The sequence below is a fragment of the Oryctolagus cuniculus genome, chromosome 16 (genome assembly GCF_964237555.1).
Source record: "Oryctolagus cuniculus chromosome 16, mOryCun1.1, whole genome shotgun sequence".
In the NCBI taxonomy this organism is placed as follows: Eukaryota; Metazoa; Chordata; class Mammalia; order Lagomorpha; family Leporidae; genus Oryctolagus; species Oryctolagus cuniculus.
This window is the reverse complement of record NC_091447.1, coordinates 33,523,426-33,539,038: the sequence shown is the minus strand read 5'-3', so window position 1 is coordinate 33,539,038 and position 15,613 is coordinate 33,523,426. Positions and strand designations below refer to the sequence as shown.

Below are 15,613 nucleotides of genomic sequence, written 5' to 3'. Positions count from 1 at the left end.
AATATTTAGGCATATCAGTGTGAAAATGATTATTATTTCCCTAGCTACATGTAAACACTGTAATAACCTTTTCAGTGAACACACTTCTATGTGAACATTCAGCAATATAAGCTCCTCAGGACAAGGCCACCTTTTATATTCATGGTGCTAAGCTCAGCACCTCACATATGTCATAACTATCACCAAAAAGCTGCCCGAGTGGGGAATGAATATGTTCCTAAAAAACAAAGGCAACCTTCATTGTTAAGTGTTTTAAGTGACCTATTTATATATGTGTAAATATATATAGTTCCAACTAAATTTACTTGTTTAATGGACCAATATCCAATCTCCAGTATAACATTGTTCTTGGTGTTCTATTTTACATTTTTGTCTCATTAAAAATGATGGGGTCTGGTGTTGTAGCATAGCAGGTACAGCCATAGCCTGCAATGCCAGCATCTCATGTGGGTGATGGTTGGAGTCCCAGCTGCTCCACTTCCAATCCAGTTCCCTGATAATATGCCTGGGAAAGCAGTGGAGGATGGCCCAAGTGCTTGGACCCCTGCATCCACGTGGGAGACCTGGAAGAATCTCCTGGCTCCTCAGCCTGACCCAGCCCCAGCCATTGCGGCCATTTGGGGAGTGAGCCAGTGGATGGAAAATCTCTCTCTATTTCTCCCTCTCTCTCTCTCTCTCTAACTCTGCCTTTCAAATAAATAAATCATTTTTAATTAACTAAAAGCAATTGTGAGAGTGATAGCAAGATGGTAGAATCAGGAAGCAACCCTCTCATGTCCCCACACAACAAAAAGAATTCTATACCAATACATGGACAAAAACCTCTCTTTATAAGCCTTGAGATTTGAGTATGTCACAGAACCCTGGTGGAGCACAAGACCCAGAAAGGTTTGGAGAGGCCAGACTCACCAGTCATGCTGCTAAGTTCCAAAGAAACAGCCCAGCCCCATTTTCCAAAGAGCTGGTTTACAGTGCCTCTGGCCTATAGCCTGCAACCAAAACCATCTACCAAAAAAAAAAAAATCCGGAGGCGGAGCCAAGATGGCGGAATAGTGAGGGCGCGCACCGATAGTCCGGGAAAATTTAGTTTAATAAAAGGGGAGTTACAGTAGCCTCAGAAAAAAGAACCAGGAAAATATTGCAGACAAAACTCTTCTGGATCCAGTGGGCGTGAATCGGAGGACCTACTGGGAGAACAAGGTCGCCCACCGCGCGCGAAAGCCGAGCCGCAGGACCGAGCCGCGGGACTGAGCCGCGGAAGCCGAGCCGCGGGACTGAGCTGCGCAAGCTGCAGGGTCTGCGCGCAAGTGCTCGAAGGGGAGTGCAACAGCGGGGAGACTTGGGACGTCCAGGGCTCCGAGTCCACACATCGGCGCTGGAAGGGGAGCAGACCTCCGTGGAGAGCGTGGGAGCCCACAGTTAGGGACACCAGCGGCAGACTCAACACACCAGCGCTGGAACGCGAGGTGAGCCGAACCTCAATAACCCGAGACACCGGCAGGCAAGCGGAGAGAGGAGACTAGAGGGAACGACCCCCGGGGCGGGGGGGATTTCACCAAGCTAACTGGAAGAGAGAGAGAGGGAAAAAAAAAAGGTGACTGGTACGGACACGGGTTTCTCTCTCTCCGCTCACCTCTCAAGGGCGAGCAAGACAAAGAGCAGGCGCCATCTTGGACATACGTCATAAGCAGAGCGACCTCAGGTCTGCACCAGCCCTGAGCCTAGCAGTAAAACCTGACTCTGGGTGGGGCGAATTAACAGGAGATTAGGACCTAGTAAATTTGTGGTGCTACTGAACTGAGACTGTGAAAAAAGAGACGGTGGGGGAGAGAACTCACGGAATTCACGTGAGCACTCTCCAGAGACGCTACAATTCCGTAACTTTGGCAACCCAGTGGGAGACTGAAGGAGAATTTGAGCCCACTCCGAGGGCCGAACAGATTCCCTGTGTGGTCCTTGGGAAAGAGCTTCCGATCTCTGGCTCCTGTGGGTATATCATTTGCCTGCTAACTACCTCCAACTTCGTTCAGCTGTGCAGAATAACTTCCCTTTTGAATCAAAAAAAAAAGAAAGAGAGAGAGAGAGAGAGGTTTACCACGCCTAACCTGGGAGTGTCACCTTTGGCACACCAAACAGAGCTCTCAGGCCACACCCATCTCAAGCCCTAAGGCTCCATCAAAAACAGATAGTCCACTTAATCTAGAGTCATAGTATAACAAGAAAAAGCACCACAGTGAAGAAACCAAATATCTCCAATATGACAAATAACAAACGCAAAAACCAAGGTAATAAAAACAAGGAAGTCACCATGAAGCCCTCAAATGAAAAAGACACCCCAATTCAAGATTATGAGGATGATGACATAGAAGAAATGCAAGAAGCAGATCTCAAAAAATTGATAAGAACATTAAGAAGTTCTCAAAAACAAATTCTTGAACTACAGAAATCCTTAATGGACAAGATAGAAAATCTCTCTCGTGAAAATGAAATATTAAGGAGGAATCAAAATGAAACGAAACAACTAGTACAACAGGAAACTGGGATAGTGACTGAAGTGAAGAATTCAATAGATCAAATGAAAAACACAATAGAGAGCCTTACAAACAGAATGGGAGAAGCAGAAGAGAGAATATCGGACTTAGAAGACAGAGAACAGGAAAGGATACAGTCAGACCAAAGAAAAGACGAGGAAATTAGAAATCTAAAACATATTGTTGGTAATCTTCAGGATACTATTAAAAAACCCAACATTCGGGTTCTAGGAGTTCCTGAAGGCATGGAGAGGGAGAAAGGATTAGAAGGCCTTTTTAGTGAGATATTAGCAGAAAATTTCCCAGGTTTGGAGAAGGACAGAGAAATCCTAGTACAGGAAGCTCACAGAACCCCTAATAAACACGACCAAAAGAGATCCTCACCACGACACGTTGTAATTAAACTCTCCACAGTGAAACATAAAGAAAAGATCCTAAAATGTGCTAGAGAGAAACGTCAGATTACTCTCAGAGGATCTCCAATCAGACTCACAGCTGACTTCTCATCAGAAACTCTACAAGCTAGGAGGGAATGGCGAGATATAGCCCAGGTACTAAGAGAGAACAACTGCCAGCCCAGAATATTATATCCTGCAAAGCTATCATTTGTGAATGAAGGTGAAATAAAGACTTTTCATAGCAAACAGAAATTGAAAGAATTTGTTGCCACTCGTCCAGCCCTGCAAAAGATGCTTAAAGATGTGTTACACACAGAAACAAAGAAACACGGTCATCAATATGAAAGAAGGTAAAGGAAGGAAACCAAGGAAGGAAAGCTCACAGCAAAAGATCACAGGGAATTCAAAGCATATATTAGAACTTATCTTTGGCAAATGGCAGGGCAAAGTTACCACTTATCATTAGTCACATTGAACGTGAATGGCCTGAACTGTCCAGTTAAAAGACACTGTTTGGCTGATTGGGTTAAGGAACAAAACCCATCTATTTGCTGCTTACAAGAAACACATCTTTCCAACAAAGATCCATACAGACTGAAAGTGAAAGGCTGGAAAAAGATATACCATGCCAACAGAAATGAAAAAAGAGCAGGCGTAGCCATCTTAATTTCAGACACCATAAACTTTACCACAAAAACCGTTAAGAGAGACAAAGAGGGACACTATATCATGATTAAGGGATCAATTCAACAGGAAGATATAACAATTATCAATGTATATGCACCTAACTACAGGGCACCGGTTTATCTAAAAGATTTGTTAACGGACCTAAAGGGAGACTTAGACCCCAATACAATAGTACTGGGGGACTTCAATACTCCACTCTCAGAAATAGACAGATCAATAGGACAGAAGATCAACAAGGATACAGTAGATTTAAACGACACTATAGCCCAAATGGATCTAACAGATATATACAGAACTTTCAATCCTACAGCTAAAGATTATACATTCTTCTCAGCAGTACATGGAACCTTCTCTAGGATTGACCACATACTAGGCCATAAAGCAAGTCTCAGCAAATTCAAAAGAATTAGAATCATACCATGCAGCTTCTCAGACCATAAAGGAATGAAGTTGGAAATGAACAACTCAGGAATCCCTAGAGCATACGCAAACACATGGAGATTGAACAACATGCTCCTGAAGAAATCAAAATCAAAAGAAATCAAAAGAGAAATCAAAAACTTTCTGGAAGTAAATGAGGATAACAGCACAACATACCAAAACTTATGGGATGCAGCAAAAGCAGTGTTAAGAGGAAAGTTTATATCAATAGGTGCCTACATCAAGAAATTGGAAAGGCACCAAATAGATGAGCTTTCTATTCACCTCAAGGATCTAGAAAACCTACAGCAAACCAGACCCAAATCTAGTAGGAGAAGAGAAATAATTAAAATCAGAGAAGAAATCAACAGGATTGAATCAAGAAAAACATTACAAAAAATCAGCCAAACGAGGAGCTGGTTTTTTGAAAAAATAAACAAAATTGACACCCCATTGGCCCAACTAACTAAAAAAAGAAGAGAAAAGACCCAAATCAATAAAATCAGAGATGAAAAAGGAAATGTAACAACAGACACCACAGAAATAAAAAGAATCATCAGAAATTACTACAAGGACTTGTATGCCAGCAAACAGGGAAACCTATCAGAAATGGATAGATTCCTGGACACATGCAACCTACCTAAATTGAACCAGGAAGACATCGAAAACCTAAACAGACCCATAACTGAGACAGAAATTGAAACAGTAATAAAGGCCCTCCCAACAAAGAAAAGCCCAGGACCAGATGGATTCACTGCTGAATTCTACCAGACATTTAAAGAAGAACTAACTCCAATTCTTCTCAAACTATTCAGAACAATTGAAGAAGAGGGAATCCTCCCAAATTCTTTCTATGAAGCCAGCATCACCTTAATTCCTAAGCCGGAAAAAGATGCAGCACTGAAAGAGAATTACAGACCAATATCCCTGATGAACATAGATGCAAAAATCCTCAATAAAATTCTGGCCAATAGAATGCAACAACACATCAGAAAGATCATCCACCCAGACCAAGTGGGATTTATCCCTGGTATGCAGGGATGGTTTAATGTGCGCAAGACAATCAATGTGATACACCACATTAACAGACTGCAGAAGAAAAACCATATGATTCTCTCAATAGATGCCGAGAAAGCATTTGATAAAATACAACACCCGTTCATGATGAAAACTCTAAGCAAACTGGGTTTGGAAGGAACATTCCTCAATACAATCAAAGCAATCTATGAAAAACCCACAGCCAACATCCTATTGAATGGGGAAAAGTTGGAAGCATTTCCACTGAGATCTGGGACCAGACAGGGATGTCCACTCTCACCACTGCTATTCAATATAGTTCTGGAGGTTCTAGCCAGAGCTATTAGGCAAGAAAAAGAAATTAAAGGGATACAAATTGGGAAGGAACAACTCAAACTATCCCTCTTTGCAGATGACATGATTCTTTATTTAGGGGAACCAAAGAACTCTACCAAGAGACTATTGGAACTCATAGAAGAGTTTGGCAAAGTAGCAGGGTATAAAATCAATGCACAAAAATCAACAGCCTTTGTATACACAGACAATGCCATGGCTGAGGAAGAACTTCTAAGATCAATCCCATTCACAATAGCTACAAAAACAATCAAATACCTTGGAATAAACTTAACCAAGGACGTTAAAGATCTCTACGATGAAAATTACAAAACCTTAAAGAAAGAAATAGAAGAGGATACCAAGAAATGGAAAAATCTTCCATGCTCATGGATTGGAAGAATCAATATCATCAAAATGTCCATTCTCCCAAAAGCAATTTATAGATTCAATGCAATACCAATCAAGATACCGAAGACCTTCTTCTCAGATCTGGAAAAATTGGTGCTGAAATTTATATGGAGGCACAAGAGACCTCGAATAGCTAAAGCAATCTTGTACAACAAAAACAAAGCCAGAGGCATCAAAATACCAGATTTCAGGACATACTACAGGGCAGTTGTAATCAAAACAGCATGGTACTGGTACAGAAACAGATGGATAGACCAATGGAACAGAATTGAAATACCAGAAATCAACCCAAACATCTACAGCCAACTTATATTTGATCAAGGATCTAAAACTAATTCCCTGAGCAAGGACAGTCTATTCAATAAATGGTGCTGGGAAAACTGGATTTCCACGTGCAGAATCATGAAGCAAGACCCCTACCTTACACCTTACACAAAAATCCACTCAACATGGATTAAAGACCTAAATCTACGACCTGACACCATCAAGTTACTAGAGAACATTGGAGAAACCCTTCAAGATATTGGCACAGGCAAAGAGTTTCTGGAAAAGACCCGGGAGGCACAGGCAGTCAAAGCCAAAATTAACTATTGGGATTGCATCAAATTGAGACGTTTCTGTACTGCAAAAGAAACAGTCAGGAGAGTGAAGAGACAACCGTCAGAATGGGAAAAAATATTTGCAAACTATGCAACAGATAAAGGGTTAATAACCAGAATCTACAAAGAGATCAAGAAACTCCACAAAAACAAAACCAACAACCCAATTAAGAGATGGGCCAAGGACCTCAATAGACATTTTTCAAAAGAGGAAATCCAAATGGCCAACAGGCACATGAAAAAATGTTCAAGGTCATTAGCAATCAGAGAAATGCAAATCAAAACCACAATGAGGTTCCACCTCACCCCGGTCAGAATGGCTCACATTCAGAAATCTACCAACAACAGATGCTGGCGAGGATGTGGGGAAAAAGGGACACTAACCCACTGTTGGTGGAAATGCAAACTGGTCAAGCCACTATGGAAGTCAGTCTGGAGATTCCTCAGAAACCTAAAGATAACCCTACCGTTCGACCCAGCCATCCCACTCCTTGGAATTTACCCAAAGGAATTTAAATTGGCAAACAAAAAAGCGGTCTGCAGCCTAATGTTTATTGCAGCTCAATTCACAATAGCTAAGACCTGGAACCAACCTAAATGCCCATCAACGGTAGACTGGATAAAGAAATTATGGGATATGTACTCTTTAGAATACTATACTGCAGTAAGAAACAACGAAATCCAGTCATTTGCAACAAAATGGAGGAATCTGGAACACATCATGCTGAGTGAAATAAGCCAGTCCCAAAGGGACAAATACCATATGTTCTCCCTGATCGGTGACAACTGACTGAACACCAAAAAGGAAACCTGTTGAAGTGGAATGGACACTATGGGAAACGGTGACTTGATCAGCATAGCCCTGACTGTTAATGAACAACTTAATACATTATCCCTCTTAGTAGTTTTTTTTGCCTGTTCTACTTAATATGACTGGTTTAATTCTGTAATTAATACACAGTTATTCTTAAGTGTTGAAATTTAACTGAAATGTGATCCCTGTTAAACATGAGAGTAGGAATAAGAGAGGGAAGAGATATATAATTTGGGACATGCTCAAGCTGACTTGCCCCAAATGGTAGAGTTAGAAACATACCAGGGGACTCCAATTTAATCCCATCAAGGTGGCATGTACCAATGCCATCTCACTAGTCCAAGTGATCAATTTCAGTTCACAATTGATCATAATGAAAGGACTAAGAGTCAAAGGGAGCACATAAGCAAGTCTAGTACCTGCTAACACTAACCGATAGAATAAATAAAGGGGAGAGTGATCCAACATGGGAAGTGAGATACTCAGCAGACTCATAGAATGGCAGATGTCCTAAATAGCACTCTGGCCTCAGAATCAGCCCTAAAAGCATTCGGATCTGGCTGAAAAGCCCATGAGAGTATTTCAGGCATGGAAAGCCAAGACACTCTGGCAAAAGATCTCTGTGAGTGAGATCTCAGTGGAAAGAACAGGTCTTCAAAGAAGGAGGTACCTTTCTCTGAAGGGAGGAGAGAACCTCCACTTTGACTATGACCTTGTCTAAACAAGATAAGAGTCGGAGAACTCAGAGGGCTTCCATAGCCTTGGAAACTCATGACTGGAGCATAGGGAGATTACTGATGCCATAGACAGGAGTGTCAATTGGTAAAGTCAACAACAGGAGTCACTGTGCACTTACTCCTCATGTAGGATCTCTGTCCTTAATGTGCTGTGCATTGAGATTTAATGCTATAACGAGTACTCAAATAATATATTTCACTTTGTGTTTCTATGGGGGTGCAAACTGTTGAAATCTTTACTTAATGCATACTAAACTGATCCTCTGTAAAAAAAAAAAAAAAAAAAAAAAAAAAAAGTAAAGAAAAGAAACTATCAACTCCCAACTTGACTCTCACTGGGATTAAACATGACAATAGGTCTGATCTGATTTCATCATCATTAAAAAAAAAATCATCTATTATTTTTCACTTTATGTTTCTGTGTGGGAGCAAACTGTTGAAATCCTTACTTAATGTATACTAAGCTGATCTTCTGTATATTAAGATAATCGAAAATGAATCTTGATGTGAATGGAAGGGGAGAGGGAGTGGGAAAGGGGAGGGTTGTGGGTGGGAGGGACGGTATGGGGGGGAAGCCATAGTAATCCATTATTCGTACTTTGGAAACGTATATTCATTAAATAAAAGTTAAAAAAAAAAAAAGAATCAGAAGTACAAACTGTTGTTGGCATTGTGGCACAGTGGGTTAAGTGACCACTTCTAACACTGACATCCCATATCATAGCACTGGTTGGAAGCTGTCTGCTCTACTTCCGATTCAGGTCCTTGCTCAAGTGCCTTGGAAGACAACAGAGGAAGGCCTAAGTCCTAGGGTCCCTGCCACCCCTGTGGGAGACTGGATGGAGTTTCTGGCTTCTCACTTTGGCTTGGCCCAGTCCTGGCTGTCACAAGCCATTTGGGGAGTGAACCAGCAGATGGAAGATCTCATTCCTTTTCTCTCTCTCCCTTCTCCCTGTCTCTCTTCCTTTCAAATCAATAAAAAAAAATCAAATTTCAAATCAATACAATAAATCAAATAAAATAAATATTTTTTGTCTGGCAGAGTGGACAGTGAGAGAGAGAGAGAGACAAAGAGAAAGGTCTTCCTTTACCGTTGGTTCACCCTCCAATGACCGCCGTGGCTGGCGCGCTGCACCCGGCACACCACGCTGATCTGAAGCCAGGAGCCAGGTGCTTCTCCTGTTTCCCATGCGGGTGCAGGGCCCAAGCACTTGGGCCATCCTCCACTGCACTCCCGGGCCACAGCAGAGAGCTGGACTGGAAGAGGGGCAACCGGGACAGAATCCGGCGCTCCAACTGGGACTAGAACCCGGTGTGCCGGCGCTGCAGGTGGAGGAAATAAAATAAATTTTTAAAAAGTACAATTACACCACTAAAAAAAAAAAAAATCCAAGAAGAACCAAGCAATAGTAGTCCCTGGACAGAAAGGCTCAGCTGTCTGCCAACGTCAGTACTGCCAACAGATCAGAAAGCTACCCTGCGACTCAGCCCCAGCCCCGCTCTCAGCTGTGGTCCCAGCTTGTGACTGTCACACAAGGACTAGGGGAAAATTCACTCATATCTCACAGCCCAGGAGTTACTCATATACCTGAGCCCACGTCACTGATTCACCAGCCTCCACCCCACAGCAGAACCTGCGGTGGCCCAGTCTTGGCTCCACCATCTCTTGTTGCGATCAGTGAAATACCTCATGCAGGGCCATGCTGAGAAACATGCAACCATGGAGCCGAGAGAGGGCTCTGCAGCCTCTGTCGCACAGCAAACCTTGAAGGGGTGCAGTACCAACTGCAGCCACTCATACCATAGCTATGGAACTGACAGGTGCACATCCATCTGAATCAATGAGACAGGTTACCAGCTTCTAACCTACAGCAGATCTTGAGGGCATACAGTCTCAGCACCACCCCTTCTTGCTGCATTTGATGAACTGTTCCACCTAGGCAGGGACTCACAGGGAAATGTGCACCTGTCTGGGGTAATCAAACACGCTTACTACCCTCCATCCCATTGGACATCCTGAAGGGGTTGACCCTTCCTGTTGTAGCCAGGCAATCATTCTGACCACACAAGGAACTTCTGGGATGCATGCATGGATGGGACACTGGGTCTGACCTCGAGGATTGGATCTGAGTCCAGCTTTCCCAAAGGGCTCAGGTCCACAAATGGGTTTCCTGCAAGTCAGTCCAAGCCCAGGGATCCCTGCTGGCCTTGGGGCCTTGGTGAGACTGACAACTAACCTGAACTTAGGGTACCCTCTAGTGCCCAAATGGCTTAGGTGACCAGGGCTTAGGGAACATAGTAGCCAGTCTGCTTGGCCTCTCTGAAAGGCCCACTTAAAATAGACAAGCAGAAATCAGGCTATTCAAAAGCTTCCCTTTTCCCTGCTCCGCCACATGAGGAGCAGCACGAGACCCTCAACAAAAGCCAAACAGATAAAGCCGCTTCGCTTGGGTTCCAGCTTCCAAAACTGCGAGCTAAGTACATCTCTCTCATTACAGCAACAAAAGTGGACTATGATACCTACCACCAAGGGTTTCTAAGAGAGGAAGAAGTGCTTCATTAATATGTGCTTAGCACAGTTTCCAAGTTCCTGGCATACACTAAACAGTTATTAAGTAATGTGGGCTGGGCACTATGGCACAGCAGGTTAAAACCCCGGCCCACAGTGCTGGCGCCAGTTCGAGTCCCAGCTGTTCCACTTCCAATCCAGCCACCTGCTAATGTGCTTGGGAGAGCAGCAGAGGATGGCCCAAGTCCTTGGGCCCCTGCACCCCATGGGAGACCCAGAAGAGGCTCCTGGCTCCTGGCTTCAATGGGATCAACTCCGGCTGTTGCAGTCATTTGGGGAGTGAACTAGCAGATGGAAGACCTCTCTCTCTCTGTCTCTGTCTCTGTCTCTGTCTCTACCTCTCTCTGTAACTCTTTCAAATAAATAAAATAAATCTTAAAAAACTAAGTAATTGTTTCTTTAGAGAAACAACAGAAATTACAAAATAGCCACGTAAGACAGTTACTCTAATTTTTCCATTTAGCAGTGTGTCATGTGCATAATATCAAAATAAAGGCATGACACTGCAAGTGGGAGCTATACTTCATATTTTTTCATTAATTTAAAAGAAGCTGATAAGCCTCAGCCAAAAGTGCTCAGATTCGCACCCACCCCTCTGCTCTCCCCACACATTCCTGTGTGTGCCTACAGTGAAACAGAAACTCCAGGTAAGAGGCCTGGGTCCCCGACAGACAGCGCAGACGTCACCTTTCTGCTCGGCCAGCTCCCACAGTTCCTGCGCAGCTGCCAGGGACAGCGTCATGGGGTATTCCACGAGGACATGCTTGCCAGCCTTGAGGAACTGCCTGCGGCAAAAGACAGGAAAACAGGGAAGGAACACTTCAAATCAGCGTCACTGAGACGCTCTGCACGGCAGAGAGTAGATTCTAAACGCACTCCTGGAGTCTCTGGGTGTGACTCTCATGAAGGGGGTGGAGTCAGCCCCAGAGGAGATGGACGACCTTAGTGTACACTGCACCACACTGTTATGCACATATTCTCCTGCTAGCGGGGACGGAAGCACTTGCTACTTCTGTGTTAATTCTTCACCTATTCTTTTTTAAAAATTAAGTACTATTAAGAAACATGCATTAACAAGTAAGTTGCCTGTTACCATGACAACTGCGAATAAAGCTCACAAACCCCATGCCCCCTCGCTCCTCCGCCTGAAGCAGTCTGAGCTTCCCCGATGGCATCTGACCTGGCCCTGAAGTCTGAGGGGCTGACTTCCAGGTGCATTTCCCTCCGAGCAGCACAGGCAGGAACTTGGGCGTTTTGTGGGGCTTCGTCCGCAGGGGACAGGGGAGCAGGGTTAGGAAATGCAGGGAAACAACGACACAGAAGTTGCTGGAGGCCTCACAGTGAGGCACCTTGGAACACTGTGCTCAGGACTTTGGTTTGCATTCCCTAGATAGCAGGGCACAGACACTTCTATGCAGGGTCGCTTCTTACAAGAAATGTACTCTGGTGCCACTCAGGTTAAGGTGACCCAGAGAAACAGCTCTCCTCGTCTAGATGGAGACTGACACAGGGGAGAGCTTCCCCCTGGGCAGCAGCGTGGTGGCAGCATGGTGGGAAGCTGCGATTGAAGAAGCAGCTGGCACCTCCCTATCAGCTAGCAGCTCCCACCTGCGGCTCCCCTGATGAGGCCTGGACTCACTAAATGTTACAGGGTTCTAGGCTTTCTAGGTGAGGGAGGGCAGCATGTCACTTCCATTCCACAAAGTCATTTCCTCTCTCGGATGATCTTACTAGGTCTTTATTCAGTTATCTCATGGCAAAAATACTACCTGTTAAAGGAACTCTCAGGTATTTCATGACATTGAGAGTGCAAAGTGTGAGATGCTGGAAGCAGAACCCAGCTTAAAAAGGATGATAACAATTCACCAAGGGTGTGGCTGCAGAGCCTGAGCTGTATTATTAGACAATAAAGGCAAGCACTGTGCAAACCAATCTCAATGAGTTTCTAACAAAGAAGTAAAACATTCTTAATGTTTCGAACTACAGTGTACTAAGTACTGGCTTTGCTGGTTTTTACGCCCTTATACATTTATAAACGACAATAAGCAGTTGTGAAAGCATTCCTGCAGCTTCCAAGGTCACAGAACAATCACAGTTTCCCCACTGGCTGTGAGGACCCCTGTGCAGGGCTTCAGCTTGCCCAGCCCTGGTCATGGTCCTGCCCTACGATGCAAGGCAAGGATTCTCTGCCCCGAAGCCCCACCTGATGTAGTCCTCGTGGCTGGAGCTTTCGCTGCAGATAAACGCGGCCTCCACCTCGGGGCTGGAGAGAGCATCCTCCAAGGAGATCTGCTGGACCCCCGCGATGCTCCCGAGCTCGCGTCTGTTTCAGAACACGGAGAAATGAACTCAGGGGCTGACTGAAAGTCACATGAAGTTAGATAAATGAGAATCCTCCTCCTCCCCACCCTCCCCACAACGATCCGTGAGCAGCTTTTGGAAATGAACAAATTAATGTCCTCCATCCCACTCTCAGAGTATTTTCCATGAACAGTGAGAAGAATAGCCCCAGGGCTGGAGTCAAAGGACTTAGCATCAAGTGCCAGCCCCACCACAACAGCATATATGTCCTAGACAAGTCTTGTAATTTCTCCATAAAATTAAAAGTGTGATGATATCCTTTCATCTCGTGAGAAATGAACTCTGTTGGTTTATAGTTACAAATACTTCTTATGACTACCGAATCTAATCCAAATCCAACACATAAATGCCTTTGAGGTACAAACTGCCTTGTGACTATAAACTCCTTCCTATACTTTATGGCCTAATAATGGTCAAGTGGAGGGCAGGTGTCACTGCCTCCTTTATGACTGGGCCAGCTATGTGGCTCACTAGTCTAATCCTCTGCCTGCAGCACAGGCACCCTGGGTTCTAGTCCCGGTTGGGGTGCTGGGTTCTGTCCTGATTGCTCCTCTTCCAGTCCAGCTCTCTGCTGTGGCCTGGGAAGGCAGTGGAGGATGGCCCAAGTGCTTGGGCCCTGCACCCACATGGGAGACTGGGAGAAGGCACCTGGATCCTGGCTTCGGATGGGCGCATCGCTGGCCGTAACAGCCATTTGGAGGGTGAACCAATGGAAGGAAGACCTTTACCTCTTGTCGCTCCCCCTCTTCATGGAGGAACAACACTAAACCCTGACTAGGTTTCCTATCTGAGTCACGGCACCATTATGTCTCCTAGGCTTCATATCCAAGTCACGGCACCATTATGTCACTCCCCCTCTTCGTGGAGGAACGACACAGGACCCTGCGCTGTTCTTTTATCTGCTCGGCCCTCCCCGGGTTTGCTGCTGGTTCTTCCCGGGTTGGCTACCGTCCCTTCCACCTCGGTGGAAGGGCGGTGCCCCCTGCCACTTTCCCCACTTCCGCGGGGGAGCGGCACACCACCGGCCGGCTCTCTCGGGGGCTGCTCAGATGTTCCTCAGGTGTTTCCCTTAGTTGTTCCTGGTGCATGTTGTCTCTCTCCTCCTTTATAGTCCCCTTCCACCAATCCCAACTCTGCTACCCACACGCCGAGCACGCTGCTCTCCTCCAATCAGGAGCAGGATCAGCTCCTACAGCTCCTACAGGTCGAACTGGAGGCAGCTGTGTAAAAGCTGTTTATACTCCTCTCCCAGCGCCATACTGTGGGAGAGCAGATGCATAGAATAAGTCTTAATTCCAGTAACTTAGTCTAGTCCGAGTTGCTCCCCACACTCTCTCTCTCTCTCACTGTCTAATTCTGCCTGTCAAAAACAAAACAAAACAAAACAAAAAAAAAAAAAACTGAGCAACTGAAGTCCAGAGAGGCAGTGGCAGTGGCTGTCACAGCTAACCAGGAGCAGAGGGGCGACAGGAACCCAGAGCCTTCTGAGTCCTACAGAGCATGGTGGAGCTCCCACTTTAGAAAACCGGAAGCCCTGACTGTATGCTGCCCTGGCAGGAGAGCAGTTTGTGGGAGCCACTGTCATGGAAGAAAATGGGAAACCAGCAGGAGGCTCTCAGCCAACGGGAGCTGCAGCGGGCAAAGGGAGCACAGGGAAGTTGGGCTCCCAAAGGATATTGTGCTAGGTTTCTGCTTATGAGATTGTCCAACCTACACTGCTTGACTTGACCAGTATTTACTGTTCGTCTGCTGAGTAATGAGTAAATGCTAGGAACTGCAGGAGAAATCATGGAGAATGAATTAAAATTCTCACCTTCCAATCAGCTCATAGTCTGGTAGATGGGGAAAAGATGAACACACACACACACACACACCTATCAACAACGTAAGACAAACCTGGGAAATGTGCTGGGACATACGGGTGGGAGACTCAACGAGGGCCAGGAACACGTCTAGCAGAGGTGTTCAGAAAACACTTCCTGAAGAGGTGCTAGAATTTAGCAGGTAGATCATGGGGGACGAAAGCAGTCTGACAATGGCAGGGCTTCCATGAAGCACAGGTTGTGAGCTGGCCACCTTCCCCTAAAACCTGGGAGTTCAGGAGTCCCCACAGTGTCAATCTTGGCAGCCAATTGGCACAGGACTCACTTCAGGGAAAAGGAGAGGTCCCATTTCAGCCTTGAGCTCAAGAGCTGTGCCTGATCCCAGCTCCAGATAGGGATAAAATAGGGGTTTCAGTGCAGGTTAATAATAACTTTGGGGATCAGTGCTGTGGCGTACTGGGTAAAGCTACTGTCTGCAGTGCCAGCATCCCATATGAGTGCTGGTTTGAGTCCTGGCTGCTCCCTTCTGATCCAGCTCTCTGCTATGGCCTGGGAAAGCAGTAGAAGATGGCCCAAGTCCTTTTGGCCCCTGCACCATGTGGGAGTGTGGGAGACCTGGAAGAAGCTTCTGGCTCCTGGTATTACAGCAATTTTGGGGAGTGAACCAGCAGATAGAAGGCTTTCTCTCTCTCTCTCTCTCTCTCTCTCTCTCTCTGCTTCTGCCTCCCTGTAACTCTGCCTTTCAAATAAATAAATTAATTAATATTAAAAAAATGTTTGATCTCCCATTTGTGTGTATCTCCTTTGCAATCTCACAGGAGAACATTGGCCAAAAGCAGATCCCAGCACTTCTTGGTCTCTGTAGTCCTCCAAAGCCCCTTAAATTAAATCCTTAAAAGAGAGACCGGGTTTT

At 45.2% G+C, this 15,613-nt stretch overlaps 1 protein-coding gene across 5 annotated transcripts in view; it reads right to left on the bottom strand.

Annotated features, from left to right (window-relative positions):
* BLVRA (biliverdin reductase A) overlaps window positions 1-15,613 on the bottom strand; it is an 84,544-nt gene that overhangs the window by 43,422 nt on the left and 25,509 nt on the right. For 2 of the 5 annotated variants that reach the window (XM_051852923.2, XM_008261676.4), the window contains 2 exons: window positions 12,720-12,839; window positions 11,204-11,301 (listed from right to left, as the gene is read on the bottom strand). The exons of the other annotated variants lie outside the window; for them this stretch is intronic. In XM_051852923.2, coding sequence (XP_051708883.1) covers window positions 11,204-11,301; window positions 12,720-12,839 — 218 coding nt within the window. The remainder of the gene's footprint in view (window positions 1-11,203; window positions 11,302-12,719; window positions 12,840-15,613) is intronic. 5 annotated transcript variants of the gene reach the window in all.